Source organism: Hemiscyllium ocellatum, chromosome 42 (assembly GCF_020745735.1).
Source record: "Hemiscyllium ocellatum isolate sHemOce1 chromosome 42, sHemOce1.pat.X.cur, whole genome shotgun sequence".
Taxonomy (NCBI): Eukaryota; Metazoa; Chordata; class Chondrichthyes; order Orectolobiformes; family Hemiscylliidae; genus Hemiscyllium; species Hemiscyllium ocellatum.
In genome coordinates this window covers 20,489,988-20,512,243 of record NC_083442.1, presented here as the reverse complement: position 1 = coordinate 20,512,243, position 22,256 = coordinate 20,489,988, and the positions used below count along the sequence as shown (strand labels likewise).

At 44.1% G+C, this 22,256-nt stretch overlaps 1 protein-coding gene across 1 annotated transcript in view; it reads right to left on the bottom strand.

The window, feature by feature from the left end:
• Positions 1–22,256, bottom strand: part of LOC132834808 (RNA-binding protein with multiple splicing 2) — a 113,174-nt gene that overhangs the window by 46,314 nt on the left and 44,604 nt on the right. The window contains exon 3 of the mRNA XM_060853856.1: positions 11,460–11,498. Within this exon, the coding sequence (XP_060709839.1) occupies positions 11,460–11,498 (39 nt within the window). The remainder of the gene's footprint in view (positions 1–11,459; positions 11,499–22,256) is intronic.

Genomic DNA, 22,256 nt, shown 5'->3' with positions numbered 1-22,256 from the left:
AGTATTTTAGCAAGTGCGATGCTTTCAATATCGTCTATAAAAAGTGGGAATGGAAGGAGGAGGTAGACAATACAAAGGCTTGTGACATTTGGCAACATTAGCTGGTCAAGAAGTGAGAAAATGTTTTCCAAATTCCCAGACTGCGCAAAACAGCCATTACACAATTAACAAATCAGGCAACTGATGACTTCACTGGAGATATTTGTGGACATTAATCATTGAGAGAATACTGCTGGATTGTTATTCTTTGGTGCTAATTGCTTTGCTGTGTGGTTTTAAAAATAAATGAATATTTGCACCGGGTTTTAGACCATTTTGTTCAATTGTATACTCACCACTATGAATCAAACCGAGCCCAGTCATGGACTATGTTAACATGCAAGCGCTGGACATTGTTTACAAAAGTTGCTGAACAGTATAATTTGGAAATTCTCACATTTACTGGCAGAAAGTGTCAATTATTCTGGGTAGGGTACAAGCTTACTGCAGTCATAAGGATATGAAGCCAAATAAAGGATCTGTATTTGTTTAGTAACCAACAAACCCCAGAGAAGAATGAGATGATTTCAATGGTGACGTGCCTTTCAATCTGTACCTCCGATGTTTTGCATGGAAGATGTTAATTTAACTCACCAGTCTTCAAAAACTAGAGTGGTTAGATTTCCAACAAGCACTTTGATGCCACCCTGAACAGCCACTTCAAATTCTGTGAACATCCTGTTCAGAAATGCTGCAACTCCCCTCTGGAGTGGGTAGGGTTTGATCCCAGCTCTTCTAGGCCACCTGACCACTGCACGACAAGAGCCCCCAAAACAGCCACTTCAAAGCAAGACCCTTTATGTGAATCAGGTTTCAAAACAAGATACCGCCAGATCTGCTGAGTTGCTGCCACTATTTCTATATTGAAAGGATTACCCTGCATCTCCTACCCAATAGGCTTAAGACCTTGGAGACAAACCTTCAAGTGTCTGCGGTAAAAAGTCCTTGAAAGAAGTGCCTTATGGGTAGAAATGCAAGGTACATGTGACATTGAGAGCAAATACACATAATACAAAAGCCACATACTGAAGGCACCAAAAATTGGCAACTCAAACCAGTACAAGTGTAACTACATCTGCAGAGAAGTGAACAGAGTTAAATATTTCTAGTCAATGATGCCAAAAAGTGTGTTCTGGTGAAAGGTAGGTCAATTTAGAACAGAAGTTCTTTTCTCCACCATCTCTTTCTTGACTCCAGCATTTCTACCACTTTATGACGCTGAAATTTACCTATAATATTCTGTGGGGTCTAGGTACTAATATTTCCCATTTGAAGAAATTATAGCCCAATCAAATGTTGGCAAATAAAGCAGAGCCCATAAGAAAAATTCCTAAGAAGGAGATGGAGGCCATTCAGCCCCATGATCCCACCCTGCCATGCTGTCAGATCATGGTTGATCTCCTCAGGCCTCAGCTCCTCTTTTGCAGCAGAAAGAGCAATTGCAGATCATAAGAACACAAGACATAGCCATTCAGCCCATTGAGTATACTCCACTATTTGAACATGGCTGATATGCCTTGTCCCCATAACCCTTGATCCCCCTACTAATCAATAAGCTCAGTCTTAAATACACTCAATAACTTGGCTCCACAGCTTGTTGCAGCAATGAGCTGCAGACTAACCAGCTCCTCCCTCACTGTTATTCTTTTTACACAAATGTAATACCGTTACACCTGAATCCAGCTTCTCCATTAAACTGTGGAGTGAATTATATCATGTTGTGGTCACTGCCCCCTTGGGGGTTCCTTCACTAAGCTCCATAAGTCTGCCTCATTGTTCTGGATTTGACGTGCATTTATTGCCTAGCTGGCTCAACCACAAAAACCTATCTTGACGACAAGCCAGAAATTCCTTGATACACATTGGGGAAAATCCAATTTGTAGTGTATCTAGGTATCGAAGACCCCCCAGGATTATTGTAATAGTACCTTTCTTGGCATGCCTTTTCTAGCCGATTTATTTTCTTGCCCACACCGTGATTACTGCTCGGAGGCCTGTACAGAACACCCATTGGGGAGTTTTCCTCCCCCTGTCCCTTCCCCAGCCCACTCCACCCACAGCTTCTATGCCTTCCAACTCTACATCACTTCTCGTTATTGATTTAATTCCACTACCTATAAATAAGGCAATCCTGGCCTCTCTACCCAGCCTACCCTTTTGATAGGACACATTCATGAATACCTAGTTCCCAGCCCTGATCCTTTTGCAGCCATGTCTCTATGGATACCAACAACACTGCATTTTCAATTGCAATCTGTGCCACAAGCTCATTTACCTCATTTCACATACTGCATGCATTTTAGGTACAACACCCTCAATCCTGCTTTGACTGCTCCCCTTCTCATAGTTGTCCCTGAACTTAGACTATGGCAGAAGTTAAGAATCTGTCTTAACTCTTGAAACTGAGCCAGAGTTATCAAACTCTAACTTGTTCCATGCATCTGAAGCCCCTATTTAGTTTAAAGCCCTGCAGTTCACCAGAACTCTGGCCCCAGCATAACTCAGGTGGAGCCATCCCATCAGAACATCCCACTAGGACTGGGGGAGGGGGAACGTCCCATGAACTTGGACCAGTTTCTCCTACACCAATCTTTGAACCACGATTATCTTTTATCTCATTGATCATGCTCAAGTTGTTCACTGCTCAGGTTGCAATTCAGAGATCGTGGTCACTTTTATCCTCAAAATAATGGACCCTAAGCAAGAGATGGTTAAGCTGGACAAGGAGAGGAACTTTGCGAACCATAAGTTGGCACAGTACAGTACTCCAAGGAAGCCACCTTAACTTCAGCCCTTCCCAGATCACTGCAATGACAGTGGATCAGCACTGATCATCTGCACTGTTACACCCTACCTGGCATGAACAGCATAGGGGCAAGACTTGAGGAGAGCCACCATTGGAGTTTATTGACAGGTACAGGATGTTCTGCTATTAATGCACATTTTGGGAATGCAAATCCACTAAAATTTGACAAACTGGGGACGCGGTCCCCAACACATGAACTTTACAACACGTACGTATTGGTTATAATGCAATTCTGGCCCCATTAGTTTACATCGTGCTGCTATTGCACGATTTTCTTATAACACAGGATTGCATGAGAACACAACTGTGTTAGAGCAGAACAGAGTTACAATGATATGAAGTCACAGTGGTCGGAGATTGACACTTCACAGGCACAACTTCAGCACAAATCCAAGTTTGCCAGAAAAATACCGCAGGGTGAATAATCAGATCCAGAATCAAAGGGAAAGGATGACAGCACAACTTAAAAACCAATCCAACACTAGTTACTGAACATGTGCTAGTCAGTCAACTAAGTAATTGGTTAACAACCTTGCAGTAGAAACAGATTTATATGTTTGTGGATTGCTTGCCTTGCTCATTTGGTAACAGCAGTTCAGCTAAAATCAATTCAACCTCAGGCATGTTACTATAGTTTAATCAACTACAAGTTGGCTTTTATGCTTCAATTTCAATTCAGTCCACCAATTTAAACAAGTGGTGGCTAGGAGGCACTTGGATCAATTCTAGTTCTAGCATTCCAGAGAAACATACATTGATGCCCTGACAATAGCGAGCAATTTAAATGCATCAAGGCTGCAAGATTAGGTCCAGATTCAGAGGCGAATTGACTTAGCCGCAGCGGTCATCTTGCCTGGAGTTGTAAGGTTCAAAGCCTGGAATTTGAAGAACCTACTTTTACACTGAAGCATCACTGTAGGGCCAAGAGTAGTGTATAAATATTTCATAAGCAAAAAATAAATCTGTAAGAGCAGGAATGTCACAAACACACTGAAAAATGTTGGCTCAGTGACGGACATCTGGGAGTACTGCAAACAGTTTTGGCCCTTTTAATTTATGATATTATTCAATTGGAGGCAGGTCAGAGAAGGTTCACTAGGTATGGGAGAGACTACAAGCTAAAGCTAACATGTTCGGTCGGACTCTCCTTAGAATAGGACTCATGAGGCATTGACAGGGTAAATACTGAGAGGGATGTTTTACTTCACGGGATAGAGTCCAGGACCAGCGGATGCAGTTTCAAAATTAAAGAGGAGCCAATTTAAGACAGAGGTGGGAAGGAATTTCTTTGGAGAAGCGACTGCCTTTGGAACTTCTCTCTGCAGAAAGTGTAGGGGCAGAGCCCTCATGTACATTTAGGGCTAAGATGGATAGATACTTGATCAGTCAGGGAACCAAGAATTCTAGGAAAAAAGCTGGAAAGAGTGGACATGAGGAATAGTCAGCCATGACCCTATTGACAGATGGAGCAGACTGGAGGGCTAAGGGCCTCCTCATTTCTAGGATGAAGAAATTCCAATGTCCCTAAACCAGGAATGATTCAACTTTAAACACTTCATTTGGCAGCCAGGTTAAGCTTGTGTGTGCACATTAAAAACCAGAAAAATTCATCAGCTGCTGAGAGATGTTCGCATTCACTTGAAGCCGGGCACGATTTCAAAAATGCAATTAAACAAATCAAAAATCGAGCAAACCATTGACTAAGTTACAGTGGTGTTTGCGGATTCTTCAAATGAAAAACCTATTCTAGCAAATTATTCTTGATCAAAATTTCCAAAAGCCAAATGTACTTTTCCATTGAGAAATATTAAGTGAGATTCCATTTCTGGTACAAAACAATGGATTGTTTTTGTGAATTAGAGATCTTGTGATTTGCTACAAACAACACTAAAGACCTTTCGCTGTTTAATGGCCAGAAGAAAATCAGGAAAATACCATGTTTTTAAAAAGTATTCAATGCAATTGAACTTCATTTAAATCAAGCAGCCTGATCCATGTAGCTAGTTTACAAGGCTAGGATTTTGACATTTCAAACTCAAAGGAAAAAATAGCTGCTCTTGCACATCTGCTTAGGGAAGGATTCACATGTAGAAATAGGTCACTCGGATCTTCAAGCCTGCTCCACCATGCACTGAACATCCAGCTCAGCACCCTGTTCCTGCTTTCACCCCAAACCCATTAATCCCTTTAGCTCTGGAAAAACTATACCTCTCTCATTGAGAGAAATCAATGTTTTGACCTCAACTGTTGACTGATAATTCCAAAGGCTCTGGAAGAAATTTTTCCACATCTGTTCCAAATTGCCCACACCCTTAGACTGCGATGCCTAGCTCCAGACTCCCCAGTCAATGAGAAGCCCTGTCTAGTCCTGCTAGAATTTTACAGATTTGAGATCCCCCAACTTTGTAAACGCCAGTGAATAGTCTTAACTGACTTAGTCTCTTTATAGCTCAGTCCTGCCATCTTGCAAATCAGTCTCGTAAAATATGGCTGCACTCCAAGAATATCCTTAGATAAAAGCCATCAAGACTGCACACCAGGTGTCATCTCAGGAGGCCCCTGTATGTTTGCAGCAAGATGTCCCTGCTCCAGTATTTAAATCCTTCATTGTCATAGTCATTTGGGTCACAAGACCTTTATGCAAGTTGGCGCATTTATCAAAATGGAGGTTTTGACCCAGTATTTCTACAAGTAAAACCAGTGCTTGGATATATCCTTTAGCTGCTTTACTGGCTCTGTACCTTAAAGGCTGTAAAGCATCAAGATTGTTAGCAATTTGTACCAACTTAATGCTTCCTCCTAATTAGGAGTAATCCATCATAGGACACCAAGAGGGTGAAACAGGAGTCGTGTTTGCTTCAGAAAATGATTGCTCATTTAACAAGTTCCAATTTCTTGTCCAGCTCCTTCAGTAGATTCTATGTCCATTTGACTGATCTTTTTGCAACAGAAAGAATCCAGAAGGAAAGTGCTTATTTATAATTTTGAAGTAGTGGTCCAATGTGTTTCAAGACTCGTGACAGACTTCTACAAAGAAACTGTTTTACAGCAGCAAACAGGTGCTGTCCCAAACTGCAACTCCGTTCTCTGGAGAAACCGGAGACTTCTGTTAGACAAAGTTAGCACCGGCCTGTGCAATGATAACATCCTCTGTTGTTCGGAGATTGAGCAGTCTTACTCAAAATCAAGCGCCACTTCTAGGAATTTAAAAAGAGTAGATTAGGCTTCAGAACGCAATGCTGCAATTTGCTCAGTAGATGTTTTGCCTCACTTACTGGATCCTAGCTACTTTAGCAACCTGTTTGCAGAATGATATTGAAGTCAGATACCGGAGTCAGGAAGACTCCATTTAGATTGTCAATGTGAAACTTGCTGCCCTCAATAGAGCTTATCCTGGTCAGAAAGTAAGATGAGCTAGTCACACTACTTGTCCCATTAGATGGTTGTTTAAAAAAAAAGACAAACCAAAACAATGCAGAAGCTTGAAATAAGAAATTAAACATTTAGAACAGCGAGGTAGCTGACCTGAACTGAACATTGCCAACATTACTTCTGATTTGGAGACGGTGTTGGACTGGAATGTACAAAGTTAAAAATCACAAAACCAGGTTATAGTCCAACAGGTTTAATTGGAAGCACACAAGCTTTCGGAGCATCACTCCATCAGATGACTTAGAAAATAAAGTCTTACTTCCTCCAGATTAGATTACTTAGAGTGTGGAAACAGGCCCTTCGGCCCAACAAGTCCACACCGACCCGCAACCCACCCATACCCCTACGTTTACCCCTTACCTAACACTATGGGCAATTTAGCATGGCCAATTCACCGGACCTGCACATCTTTGGACTGTGGGAGGAAACCAGAGCACCCAGAGGAAACCCACGCAGACACGGGAAGAATGTGCAAATTCCACGCATTTAAAAAACTTTTCCACTTGCATAGGTGAAGGCAAAGTAATCAGCGTTTAAATGTAGACGAATTTCAACTTCTCCCTTCAGGGCAACAATGGTTCCTGATGCTTTGTCAGCCTTTGTCCCTCGCAAGTCTGAGAGCAGTGGCTGGTGGCACTAGAGGCAAAATAGGGTACAGTTGGCACCAAAATCATTTGCACACAATCTTTGCCAATATTAGTGCAAAACTGCCAGTGCGTTACTTGGAAACATGAGCGCACCAAAAAGTCAGCCAGTAGATCTCTTTATTCACCCAAGGGGCATGGATGTCACTGGCTGAACCAGTATTTATTGCCCTATCGAAGATGAGCTGCCTTCCTGTACCACTGCAGCCCATATGAAATGCAATAGTTTCTTTGCATTTAACGTGGAAAAAGAATCAAATTACTACAATAAAAAAAGTGCTTTTGAACTTCAAGATGGAGTGTATATTCCTTGCCATTGAAAACGACAGCCACAATATTTATAATGTTGGGCAATCCAACATTGCTAATTGCTATTAAAATCTCCAAATGAAAGCTCCTCAAAACAAGGGCATATTCCAAATTTTATTACATTATTCAGTCGTTCTCTTTGGAAACAGGCCAAGAGAACGATTTAAAGCATTGACTGCGTTAGCTTACAGATTTCTACTCACCTTCAGCTTTCAAGATGCAACTAGACTAAAACCAGAATGCAATTCAAGGGATTTTGTTTCAAAAATATTCCTAGGTATTATTTAAAAAGCGATTGCAGTGAAATACAGCTGAATGTGGGATATCACACCACCACCCCCACCCAAACAAGTATTTTTAATTGGAGCTCTGGCCCAAGATGATTAGTTCACAACATGGGGAGGCGACGGCCTAGCGGTATTATCGCCGGTTTGTTAATTCAGAGACCCAGATCATGTTCTCGAGTCCCAGGTTCAAATCCCACCACAGCAGATGGTGGAATGAATTCAACAAAAATCTGGAATTAAAAAGAGTCCAACAACCATAATCCATTGTCGATAGTTGGGAAAGACCCAACTGGGTTCACTAATGCCCTTTAGGGAAGGAAACTGCCATCCTTACCTGGTCTGGCCTACGTGTGACTCCAGACCCACAGCAATGTGGTTGACCCTTAACCACCCTCTGGGCAATTAGGGATGGGCAATAAATGCTGGCCTAGCCTGTGACTCCCTCATCCTATGAATGAAGAAAGCAAACTAAGTGATCACCACAGAACTATTTGAAAGTTACCTCTGTATATAGCAACTTTAACAGATAAAAAGGTGCCTTGTGTATTGAAGTGTTGTTAGGTGTGTGAAGGCATCCCCTTCTGATTTAACAAGTAGTCTTGGCAAGTAAGCAGGATGCAGTTTATTGCATCTCTGCAACGACTTGTTAGGTTACACAGGTCAGTCTTTACATTACAAACAGTTTGGAGGATCCAGATTCAGGAATGCCTCTCAATCTCACGCGCTTTTTTTTTTAAAAGCGATTAGTTCATGGGACAGGGAAGTCATTGGCCAGGCCAGCCATTCATTAGCCATCTGTGATTACCCTGAGGATGGTCGAGTCTCAACAATATTGCTGAGAATCTGGAGTCCCATGTAGACCGGACAGATAAGGATGGCAAATTTCCTTCCCTGAAGAGCATTAGTGAATCCAGGTGAGCTTTTCCCCCCCAGATACTTTGCTGAATTTAAACGCCACCATCTTGGCAAGATGGGATTTGAACCTGGGTATTGTCCCTGGCTGTGGGGCCCCCAGGGATTGATCCGAGGACAGTATCTAGATTAATAGTCAAGCAATAACACCACTAGGCCATCACCTTCCCCCAAATCCTACCACCACCTCAACACTAGTGAGTGACGCTCACTGCACCCAAAGGATTAACACTTCCAAAGCCCTAACAGTATGCACCCTTGTATATATCAGTACCATCTGAGAAGCCTTGGACAGATTCAAAGCTACCAATACTTTTTAATGAGTATTATCCAAGTTACTGATATCAAAGGGGGAACGATAGTCATACAAACAGAAGCAGGCCATGACGTTGTTAAACAAGAAAAGGTTCATGACAAGGTGCTTAATTGCTGCCTTGAGATCCCAGGATAGAGAGAGAGACACTACAGTTAATCCAGAAAATGTAGCTCCTCCCAAGAACTGCTCTTTACACCCTGATGGGTGGAGCTCATGATTCATTTAACCCTTTCAGTTACTAATACGATGTCCTGGCATCAGAAACAGCTTTTGCTTTTGAAAAGAGACTCCCCAAAGATTCTCAAAACAGATGAAATCTCAAATGATGGTTCAGCCTGGGGCTAGATCCCTTCCTCAGAGGGACCCCGGTTGGAAGTGGGCGCAAAAATCTTCCATCTTAGGTGATTCTGCAGTAAGCTAGTTTACAGCAGGAACAGCAAATGGCTGAACCTGGTCAAAAGTTCTTAGATTTGCAAAGCTGTTCAAACACTGACCCACACATCTACCGCTCCTTCCCAAAAATTCCCAATTTGTGGGATATCAACCCCTAAACCACAATGCCCTAATACACCTTTAAAAATCTACATTGGCATCTCAAACTCAATAATCCTTGTCCATAAACCTCTGGGTGAACTTGCCTCATTTTATGTTACACCTCCTTTATCCACACAGATGCTATATACACAAACTAGATCTACACAAGGTTAATGAGTCTCCATGTCTTGTACCAGCTCTCTATTAACGATGCTATCTCTCAGACTACACAATATTAGCGATTTGTTCTGAAGGCATGGGTGGGGGGGGAAAAAAGGAGACAGACAGAGACAGACAGAATTTTAGTTATTTCTAGCAGTTTGAAGGCAGACCCATGCAAATGGCATGGAGAAACTAGACTTGCTCACTAATTCAACACTCACTGACTGCCTTCCCCATTCCCCCAAAAAACTTTAGTGCGGTGTTTGGTCAAACTGTGGCAAAATAATTAACAGAGTCTAGCAGAAACTCCAGGCCATTACCTCTACCTGCCCAGCTACACAACTGACTGGTTCAGTACACAGCTCTCTGCTGTAAACTAGTCAGTCAATGCCCAACATTCAAGAATGTAAACTCAAGAAATAATTTCCAGGTTCCTAAGCGTGTGCAGTTCTGTTGCCTAATTGTTCAATTCACCAGGATCGTAAATGAGTGGCAGAGACCCCCTGTGGATTTCTGGGGTCAAAGAAAGGTCACACATTCATTAACTTTTAAGTACCACACTACACCTAAGTGGAGTCCCAGTACAGTTAAAACCTAGAGTAATCACATCAAGAGAAAATAATTACAAAGATATGCTTTTTAAAAAAAAGCATTTAGCTTTAAGATCAAAAGGGTAAACTACATTCAATGAACCACGTTAGATAAAAATACAATCCAGTGGCTTATTGGTGCTGCCAAAAAGGTACAAACAACAGTTTATGACAGTTGAGAACAAGTGTAATTTTAGTTCAAATATTGTGAAATTCAACTTTAAGCAAATTTAAGAGATACTTAAATTGCTCTAATTCAGCTTAGTAGTAACGTTAAGGGCACTTTCAAGCATTTAATTGTCACTAACATTGTTTTATTAGGGTATAAGATGTACATTATAGTGAAATATTCAGTGAAACAGCAAATGGCTGAACCTGGTGAAAAATTCTTACATTTGTAACGCTGTTCAAACAATGAACCACACAGCTACAGTTCCTTCCCATAAATTGCCAGCTTGTGCAATATTAACCCACCAAACCACAATGTTCCAAAAAAAAACACCTTAAAATCTACACTGGCATCTCCAACTCAACAATGCTGGTGTATAAACATGATTTTGAGATGCCGGTGTTGGACTGGGGTGCACACAGTTAAAAATCACAATACCAGGTTATAGTCCAACAGGTTTAATTGGAAGCACACTAGCTTTCGACTAAGCCCCCCCTCCCCTATCACCTGATGAAGGAGCGTCGCTCCGAAAGCTAGTGTGCTTCCAATTAAACCTGTTTGACTATAACCTGGTGTCGAGAGATTTTTAACGGTCTATAAACAGATGAACTTGCCCCACCTTGTTACACCTCCACTCATTTCAGTTGGCAGTCTCTATATTTCTGTTAACCCCTGGATGTGTTTTGGGATTAGTAAGTTTCCTATATAAGCCATCCACTTACCAAAAAAAAATTTAAAAAGAACAGTTGATAGAAATCAGAAATGGCTGGAAAGGCTCAGGTCTGGCAGCATATGCAGAGAGAAATCACCATTTTGGGTCCTGTGACCAGGTTTGAGGAAGGTTGACTGGACCCAAATATTAATGCTGCTTTCTCTCCACAGATGCTGCCAGACCTGCCGAGCTTTAGCAGCTACTTCCATTTTTGTTGCTTACCAGAAATCGTCCATCCCTTTCCAAAAACTGGAAAGGAAGGGAAGGGAAAACTTGGGGCAGTGGTGTAATGTGTTTTCCACAAACAAAATAGTCTCTTAAAATGCAGTAAAGATTAACTTGGAATGATACATTACACTACAATAAGAGTATCCAGTCTCATTGATGTTACTCCTCAGAGGGATTTAATACAAGATAGTGACAACTCATTCCAGAACAATGATTCAATTCAGATTTAAAATGTATATTCAAATCCTAAAAAAAAAAGCTATCAGGCATGCAAAACATTCCACATCTCGGTTGCTTATTGTGAAAAAGAGAGGTTTACCTGTTTTGATGTTAGCTTGATCAGTGAACCTTCATATCCCTGTGTGGGGGGTTAAAAAGACATTAATGGAATTAAACAAGTCACAACAATGAGCGCTAGTACTTAACAATACAGTGAGGTAATAACCAGTTGAACACAACTTAAGTCAATGTTACAAAATAAAAAAAAAGTGCTGCAGATGCTGGAAATCTGAAATAAAAACAGCAACTACTGAAGAAAACTTCAGAAGAAGGGTCACTGGCCCTGAAACACAAACACTTTCTCTTCACAGATGCTGCCAGACCCACTGAATTTCTCCAGCAATTAAGTGTCATGAGGTTAAATAGAGAACTTCCAAAATCTCGCAATAGCAGACTTCTGATGCCTGAAGGCTACTTCAGAAAGTAAGGATTTGGAGATGCCAGTGTTGGACTGGGATGGACATAGTTAAAAATCACAACACCAGGTTATAGTCCAACAGGTTTATTTGGAAGCACAAGCATTTGGAGCGCTGCTCCTTCATCAGGTGGTTGTGGAGAAAGTAAGGGAAGGCAAAGGGAGGACAAACAGGAGTTTTCTCCTACGGAGTGACAGGCAGAAGGGAGACTTGGTAGAGGTCTGTAAAATGATACAAAATGGTGCAGAGATACAGTAGATGGTCAGAATCTCTCTTCCCTCTACCCCCCCACCCCCAATCCCACCAGAGTTGAAGTGTCTAATACTAGGGGCATGCATTTAAGGTGGGAAGGGGAAGGTCAAAGGAGATGTTCAATTGATAAAGTGGAAATCAAGTTGGACAAGTGTAGAGAAGTTGAATGGACTGTCTTAAATATTTAAGCACCACTACTGTTTGTACACTCACTTCGGAACCGATTCAAGGTTGATGCAGAGACCAAAGGGGGCGAGGCGAATGAATTGTTAAGAATCACATGGTTGGCGAGAGTTAGACTAGTCAACTGCAATCTCTTGCGTTTTTATACAAAGCTTTAAAAGGCAGATTTTTTGGAGGGAGTCATTCAAGGCTTCTCCTCCACACTGTTCGGATGGTGGGGTGTTCTCAACTTGTCCACACATCCTTATATTAGGATTAGAACACACACTATGACTCAATGTAGCTGTTGTATATAGAGTTAAGTTGTGGGATGTCAGACTCCAGAGATCTGAACACAAACAGGTCAAAACCTCAACATCAAGGAGTGCAGCACTGTTAGAGGTGCCAACCTTTGGGAGATCTTAAACCAAGGGCTCCTTTATGCTTGGGTGCACCCTTGCTTGCCTTTTAGTTTTTCCAGGAGATGTGGGCACTGATGGCAAGGCCAGCATTTCTAAAGCACTCCCTAGCTGCCTGTGCAAGGAACGGCTTGCTTGGCCATTTCAGAGGACAGGGTAAGAGCAAATCACATTGCTGCAGGTTTGGAGTCACATATAGGCCGGATTAGGCGGGAATAGTGAACCAGTGTTTTATTCACATTAGTTTACACAATTACAGCTTTTCACATCTAGCTCTGAATCAACCCCAGATTTATTAGAATCGAATTCAAGATTTCACCAGCTGCTAATTTGAACTTCCCCTGCACTCTCTAAAACTTCCATATTATTCCTATACGGAGGAGACCAGAACAGAATACAATATCCCGAGTGCTTTGTAGAGCTGCAGCATAACCTTGCAGCCCTTAAAATGCAATTCCCTGCTAATGAAAGCCTATGCACCAAATGCCTTAACAGCTCTCTCAGCTTGAGTGGCAACTTGGAGGGATCTATGGACGTGGACCCAAACACACTGCTCCTCCACACAGTCAGAATCCTCCCTATAACCCTATAATCTGCATTCAAATTCGATCTTCCAAAATGAATCACTTCATACTTTTCCAGGTTGAACTCTATCTGCCACTTCTCAACCCAGCTCCGCATCCTGTCAGTGTCCTGTTGCGACTGAGAACAGCCCTCCTCACTATCCATAACTCCACCAACCTTCATGTCATCAGCAAACTTACTAACCCACACTTCCACTTGCACATCTAAGGTCATTTATCAAAATCACGAAGAGTGGAGAACCGATCCCTGTGGAACACCACGGGTCACCAAGCTTCAGGCTGAATACTTTCTATCAACTATCGCCCTGTCTATGGGCTAGCCAATTCTGTACCCAATGATGTTACCGCAATGCCACTGGTTGCCCCTAAAGCAAACAGAAACAAAAAGATCCCAAGTCACTGTTGGAAGAACAAGGGAAGAGAGAATTCTGTCTGGCATCCTGGTCGAACACATCTCTCAACAAACCGCAAGCAGTATTGATCATACCACGTTGCTATCGGGGTCAGTTGGCTGGTTTGCAAGGCGGAGTGACACCTATAGCAGTGGGTTCGATTCCCACATTGACTGGGGTCACCATGGAAACAATGCCTTCTCAACCTCACTCATTGTCAGAAGTGTGGTGACCCTCACCAATAGCTGTCTCTCTAACGAGAGAAACACCCCTACAATCCAATGGGGCTATAGCTACTTTACCTCGAGTATTCACCCATTGACTGCCATATATTGCTGTATGACAACAGAAACTAATATTCGGGTGCTTTCAGAACAATGTGAAGTTCTGTGGTTGTGAAAGGTAACCAGGATCAGCTTAAATACAAAACATTTTACAGCAGAACAGAAGAGATCCATGAGTAATGAATATTACGCAAGTCAAGTCTTAAATGCAATTTGAAGCAAAGCAGTTAATTTAATTGGAATGCTGTGTTGGGAGCAGTTACTGCTTTTACCTGCGAAGTTCACTTTCCTTGGAATGTTGCATGGAGCATCACAAGCTTTCAATAGTGTACAGAAATAGATTTGCTAAGCTACCATTAAAGCTGTGCTAAGCCCAATTCTGGACCAACTTACCTGAACATGCATTGCCACTGCAGAAATACAGCAGATAATTGCAAGGGAAAATTACAGGGCTTTGTGTATTGTTTTATCAAACAAGCTTGGTTGGCCTGGATTGTGCAGTTAGTGGAAAGGGTGTTTAACATACTCCAGGACAACAGTTCTAATGACTCGCAGCAAAACCTTCAACTTTCAGTAAACAATTGATTTGAGAATTTTTTTTTGTGAATTTAAATAACCTGTTCAGAAACACCTACAGAGCAGGCAGGATTTGAACACAGGACTGCTGATTCCAGAGGAAAGGACACCACCACCATACCAGAAAAGCCCCTCAATGCAAATACATTGTAGCAAGGCTCTGGTGTTAGCTTAAGATCACAGCAGCTCACCTTAGGAAAGGTATAAACGAGCTTAGCAGGTCAGAGAGAGAGAGAGAGAGAGAGAGTTCCCTTTCTTGCAAGTCCTCAGGGGAAGGAGTTGAAAAGACATGGTGGGGGGAGGGGTGCAGGGGTGGGAGGGGAGGTGGTGAACAGAGACAGCAATGGTTCACCTTATCAAACTACTCCTGGGCAGATAGAAACACAGTTGGGCTAGTAATTGCCTCACTTATCTTTGGGCCCAGGAAGTGTATGAGGGGGGTTGTTGGAGGCACTCACTCTGGGTCAATGGCAAACTTGCATCCCAACTGACACCTAGACTCATTCTCCCCCCACGCACTCCTGAAACAAAGGGCTGCCTCATTCCATCTCCCACCCTCCAATCAGAATCTCTACAGTGTGGAAGCAGGCCATTCGGCCCATTGAGTTCACGCTGACCCACCAAAGACTATCCCACCCAGACCCACTCTCCTTACCCTATCCAGTTAACCCTGCATTTCCCACGACTTATCCACCTCATCTAGACTACCATGAACATAATGGACAATACAGCATTGTCAATCCTCCTAATCTGCATCTCTGAACTGAGGGGGAATCTGGAGCACCTGGAGGAAACCCACATGGACACATGGAGAACATGCAAACTTCACACAAAGAGCAAGCTCAACATGTAAAATTTGTGAGGCTCTTTCAGAAGTCTCAGAACAGCAGGGAAGAAAAGACTCAAAAGTTGGTACTTTTAAGCTTTTGTATCTCCTGCCTGATGGAGGAGGGTGAAAGAGATTATAACTGGGGTGGGAGGGGTCTTGGGCAACATTTGATGCCTTCCCAAGACAGTGAGACGTCAATCGATGGAAGGCTGGTTTGTATAGCACACTGCTGCACTATAACCAATGAGTGTGGTATTGGGTTTGGAGGTCTTTGCAAAGACCTTGTGCCTCAGATGATAGAAGGCTGAGCCAGCACTGTAGATGTTCGATTATGAAAATTATCCACCCACTGACAGGAGGCTCCCATGATTTTTGATTATCGAGATGTACGGGGAGCCCCTGGGCAGTGATGTGCAGCATCTGCAACATGTAGGAACTTCTGGATTCCAGGGCAAACACGTTGGGTTTTAAATACAGCTACCCTAGAGGTTGCGCTGCAGAGTGAGGAAGTTGGCTGTCACAGCCCTTTTAGGCTAGGGGCTTCTCATTTGGAGAGAAAGTCAACCGAGTGAGGCAGGTAAGCGGAGCGAGCTTCAGCCTTTGACAGTGTCCAATAAGTTCCAGGCTCTGCAGCGTTTATAGCTCAAAAGGTGTGGATAGTTGAACTGACCAAGGCATCAAGGAGACCAATCAGGTTGGGGCTGTTAATGGGAATGTAGTGATAGGAGAGAACTGCACAGCAAGGGACAGGGGTACGAATCTCTGCAAGGAGTGAGAATGCAGATGGCTGCATTGTATGCCTGAGTTTGGAACACTGCTTCTGGGTTGGAGGAGACTCCGTGTGGTCAGTGCAGGTACCATCACCATAGAACTGGAAGGCAGGAAGTGCTGTGTTCTGAGCAGCTATGGAGTCAATTAAAAACACAGAAGCACAAAGGCACTAACCTCTGGATTATGTCACACAAGCAAACATGCATAGGGTACATCAGATAGAGAGAGATGGGCTTGTGACTCAAACTGGCGGTGGGGGGGGGGGGGGGGGGGGGGGGGGGGGATGGGGGAAGAGAGAGAAGAAAAGACAAGAGAGATATGGGCTTTCATTCCTGGGGCACAGAACACCAATTACTGGTGTAAGTTATGGTTAGATTCCCTACAGTGTGATAACAGGCCATTTGGCCCAACAAGTCCACACTGACCCTCCAAAGAGTATCCCACCCAGACCCATTCCATTATATTTACCCTTGACTAATCACCTAAAACTATGGGCAATTTAGCATTGCCAATTCACCCGATCTGCACGCATTTGGATTATGGAAGAAAATCACAGCACCTGGAGGAAACTCATGCAGACACGGAGAGCGTGCAAACTCCACACAGAATCACCAGAGGCTAGGATTGAACTTGGGTGCCTGGTGCCTGTGAGACAGCTGTGCTAACTACTGAGCCACTGTGCCATGGATCACAGGAATGGTCCATTAGCTGAGCTGCACTGTTCTGGTGAATCCTGTAATTAGGGAATGTGAGAGACTTCAAATAAAAGAGCAGTGGGACATGGGGCAATTAGAGTCAAGTGAAGGGAGATATGATATAGGGAGACAAAGCACAGCAAAGCAACAAGTTGGGGAATGATTAAGAATGTGTGACATTAAAGGGCAGAATATTCAAAGGTTGGAGTGCCTCAACAGATAAGGCCAGAGACTTTAAATGCATACAACATTTGTAACTAAAAGGTATGTATTGTTAACGGAGATAAAACATTGCTGACATGTCAAACATGACAACTGAAGTGTGAGGAAGACTAGGACCTGAATGAAGGTTCTTTTTCAAATCAGAATGGAGCATCGGAGTTGGGACTTCATGTTGAGACTGTATAGGTCATGGGTGAGGCTTCTTCTGACGTAGCATGTCAGTTCTAGTCACAGTCTGTTATAGGAAGGACATTAATAAGCTGGAGAGGGTTCAGGAGAGATTTACCAGTTCACGATTAGGAATGCAAGGTTTGAGTCATAAGGAGAGGCTTACAGTATCCAAGGGGTGATGCCATATTGGATTTGGTACTGGGGAAAATGAACCAGGTGTTAGATTTGGACGTAGGTGAGCACTTTGGCAATAGTGACCACAATTCAGTTATGTTGACAATAGCAACTGACAAGGAGAAGTATATACTGCAGGGAGAGGGGTAAAACTGGGAGGGGGAGAAGCAAAGAAAAGAGGCAATTGTGCAAGACTTAGGATGGGAAAGGAAACTGCAGGGGATGGACACTTGAAATGTGGAGCTCATTTAAAAAGGAGCAGCTACTGCAGGTCCTTGATAAGTATATACTCTCAGGCAGGGAGGGAGCCATGGTTTACTAAAGTTGTCAAAAGGAAAAAGAGGATTGAGAGAGGATGAGACATGAAGGCTCAGATGGGGTCTTGAGAGTTATAAGTTAGCCAAAAAACGTTCTAAAGAGAGGGCTAAGAGGAGCCAGGAGGGGGACATGAGAAGTTGTTGGCAGACAGGATCAAAAGAAAACCTTAAGGCATTCTATAGCTATCAGGAATAAAAGAATGACTCGAGTAAGATTAGGGCCAAAGATAGCAGTGGGAAGTTGTGTATGGAATCTGGGAACATAGGGGAAGTGCTTAATGAATGCTTTTCATCAGTATTCACATTGGAAAAGGGCAATGTTATGAGAATACGGAGATACAGGCTACAAGGTTAGATGGGATTGAGGTTGACAAAGAGGTTTTAGAATTTGGAAAATCTGAAAATAGATAAGGCCTCTGGACTTGATGGGATTTATCCTGATTCTCTGGAAAGCCAGAGAGGAGATTGTAAAGTCTTTGGCTTCTATCTTTACATCATCATTGTCTAAAGGAATTAGTGCCAGAAGATGGAAGGATAGCAAATGTTGTTCCCTTATTGAGGGGAGCCAGGACAACCCTGATAATTATAGGCCAGTGAGCCTTACTTCGGTTGTGGGTAAGGTGCTGCAATATTATAAAAGACCGGATTTATAATCATCTGAAAAGGAATAAATTTGATTAGAATAGTCAATATGGTTTTGAGAAGGGTAGGTCGTGCCTCACTAACCTTACGAAGTTCTTTCAGAAAGTGACAAACTAGGTAGATGAAGGTAAAGCGGTTGATGTGGTGTACGTGGACTTCAGTAAGTCTTTTGATAAGGTTCCACATAACACAAAATAGTTTTGTGCTTGAAGGTGATTTAATGGTTTGGATCAGAAATTGGCTAGCTGTAAGACGACAGAGGTTGGTGGTTGATGGGAAGTGTTCATCCTGGTGCTCAGTAACCAGTAGTGTGCCACAAGGATCTGTTTGGGGACCACTCCTGTTTGTCATTTTTATAAATGATCTGGATGTGGGCATAGAAGGATGGGTTAGTAAATTTGTGGATGACACTAAAGGTAGGCAGAGGTGTGGATAGTGCTGAAGGATGTTGTGGGTTACAGAGGGACATAGATAAGATGCAGAGCTGGTCTGAGAAGTGGCAAATGGAGTTTAATGCGGAAAAGGTAGTTCACTTCGGAAGTAGTAACAGGAATGCAGAGTACTGGGCTAATGGTAAAATTCTTGGCAGTGTAGATGAACAGAGATCGGTGTCCTGATGCATAAATCCCTGAAAGTTGTCACCCAGGTTGATAGGATTGTTAAGGCAGCATATGGTGTGTTGGCATTTATTGGTAGGGGATTGAATTTCAGAACCACAAGGTCATGCTTCAGCTGTACAAGAGACTGGTGCAGCCGCACCTGGAGTATTGTGTGCAGTTCTAGTCACCGCATTATAGGAAGGATGTGGAAGCTTTGGGAAGGGTTTAGAGGAGATTTACCAGGACATTGCCTGGTGTGGAAGGAAGGTTTTACAAGGAAAGGCTGAGGGAACTGAGGCTGTTTTTGGAGAGAAGGAGGTTGAGGGGTGACTTAAATCAAGACATACAAGATCAGAGGGTTAGATAGGGTGGACAGCAAGAGCCTTTTTGCTTGGATGGTGAAGGTTAACACATGGGGCCATTGCTTTAAATGGAGGGGTAATAGATTTAGGATAGATATCAGGAGTAGTTTCTTCACTCAATAGTAAGGGGCATGGAACAGCCTGCCTGCAACAATAGTGGACTCACCAATATTAAGGGCATTGGACATACATATAGATAATAATGGAATGGTAGGTTAGATGGGCAGATTATTTTCACAAGTCAGTGCAATACTGAGGGCTGAAGGGCCTGTACTGTGCTGTGATGTGTTCTGTTTTAGGAGTCAATAGGCTTGTGGTGAATGGGGCTGCTAGGTGAACAATCGCAACATAAGAATTTCATGTTCAGTTTGAGGGAGAGAAATGTGGGTCCATCACTAGTGCTTTTAAACCTTAAGAAACAATGTTGTGTGAGACCAAGGTGAACTGAAACTACATTAAAGGGTCAGATACAGTGGAGTTGCAACATGGTATTTTAAGAAAATGTTTAACTCCATTCAAAACTACCCCAGGGAGAAAAACAATTGGGAGTAGTGTGTCATCCTTTGTTGAGTGAGTGAGATTATGGACCACATTAAATTGGAAGAAATGCATTTAGAGAGAGGAGAGGAGAATTGGTTATTCTTTATGGTTCTCAGGAGGCAGAAATACGAAGGAGACCAGCTACCTTTTTATCAGAAAGATGCTGTGAAACCTGAAAGGGTTCAGAAAAGATTTGCAAAGATGTTAGCAGGGTTGGAGGATTTGAGCTACAGGGAGGCGCTGAACAGGCTGGGGCTGTTTTCCCTGGAGTGGAGGAGGCGGAGGGGTGACCTCAGAGGTTTACAAAATTATGAGGGGCATGGATAGGGTAAATAGGCAAAGTCTTTTCCCTGGGGGTGGGGGAAGAAAAAAAAAGTCCAGAACTAGAGGGCATAGGTTTAGGGTGAGGGGAAAAAAGATATATAAAAAAAAGAGACCCAAGGAGCAACTTTTTCCACAGAGGGTGGTGTGTGTATGGAATGAGCTGCCAGAGGAAGTGGTGGAGGCTGGTACAATTGCAACATTTAAAAGGCTGCAAATGTGTTGCTGGTCAAAGCACAACAGGCCAGACAGCATCTCAGGAATAGAGAATTCGACGTTTCGAGCATAAGCCCTTCATCAGGAATAAGAGAGAGAGCGCCAAGCAGGCTGAGATAAAAAGGTAGGGAGGAGGGACTAGGGAGGGGCGATGGAGGTGGGATAGGTGGAAGGAGGTCAAGGTGAGGGTGATAGGCCGGAGTGGGGTGGGGGCGGAGAGGTCAGGAAGAGGATTGCAGGTTAGGAGGGCGGTGCTGAGTTTGAGGGAACCGACTGAGACAAGGTGGGGGGAGGGGAAATGAGGAAGCTGGAGAAATCTGAATTCATACCTTGTGGTTGGAGGGTTCCCAGGCGGAAGATGAGGCGCTCCTCCTCCAGCCGTCGTGTAGTTGTGTTCTGCCGGTGGAGGAGTCCAAGGACCTGCATGTCCTCGGTGGAGTGGGAGGGGGAGTTAAAGTGTTGAGCCACGGGGTGATTGGGTTGGTTGGTTCGGGCGGCCCAGAGGTGTTCTCTGAAGCGTTCCGCAAGTAAGCGGCCTGTCTCACCAATATAGAGGAGGCCACATCGGGTGCAGCGGATGCAATAGATGATGTGTGTGGAGGTACAGGTGAACTTGTGGCGGATATGGAAGGATCCCTTGGGGCCTTGGAGGGAAGTGAGTGTGGAGGTGTGGGCGCAAGTTTTACATTTCCTGCGGTTGCAGGGGAAGGTGCCGGGGGTGGAGGTTGGGTTGGTGGGGGGTGTGGATCTGACAAGGGAGTCACGAAGGGAGTGGTCCTTGCGGAACGCTGATAGGGGAGGGGAGGGAAATATATCCTTGGTGGTGGGGTCCGTTTGGAGGTGGCGGAAATGGCGGCGGATGATACGTTGTATGCATAGGTTGGTGGGGTGGTAGGTGAGAACCAGTGGGGTTCTGTCTTGGTGGCGGTTGGAGGAGCGGGAAGTGGAGGAGATGCGGTGGAGGGCATCGATCACGTCTGGGGGGAATCTGCGGTCCTTGAAGAAGGAGGCCATCTGGGCTGTGCGGTGTTGGAATTGGTCCTCCTGGGAGCAGATGCGGCGGAGACGAAGGAATTGGGAATATGGGATGGCGTTTTTACAGGGGGCAGGGTGGGAGGAGGTGTAGTCCAGGTAGCTGTGGGAGTCAGTCGGTTTATAATAGATGTCTGTGTTGAGTCGGTCGCCCGAGATAGAAATGGAAAGGTCTAGGAAGGGGAGGGAGGAGTCTGAGACAGTCCAGGTGAATTTCAGGTCGGGATGGAAGGTGTTAGTAAAGTTGATGAACTGTTCAACCTCCTCGTGGGAGCACGAGGCAGCGCCGATACAGTCAGTCATCGATGTAGCGGAGGAAAAGGTGGGGGGTGGTGCCAGTGTAATTGCGGAAGATGGACTGTTCCACATATCCTACGAAGAGGCAGGCATAGCTGGGGCCCATGCGGGTGCCCATGGCAACTCCTTTAGTTTGGAGGAAGTGGGAGGATTGAAAAGAGAAGTTATTCAGGGTGAGGACCAGTTCAGTCAGTCGAAGGAGGGTGTCAGTGGAAGGGTACTGGTTGGTGCGGCGGGAAAGGAAGCAGCGGAGGGCTTTGAGTCCTTCGTGATGGGGGATGGAGGTGTACAGGGACTGGATGTCCATAGTGAAAATAAGGCGTTGGGGACCGGGGAAGCGAAAATCCTGGAGGTGGTGGAGGGCGTGGGTGGTGTCCCGAACGTAGGTGGGGAGTTCTTGGACTAAAGGGGACAGGACCGTGTCGAGGTATTGGGAGATGAGTTCGGTGGGGCAGGAGCAGGCTGAGACAATGGGTCGGCCGGGGCAGGCAGGTTTGTGGATTTTGGGCAGGAGGTAGAAACGGGCGGTGCGGGGTTGTGGGACTATGAGGTTGGAGGCGGTGG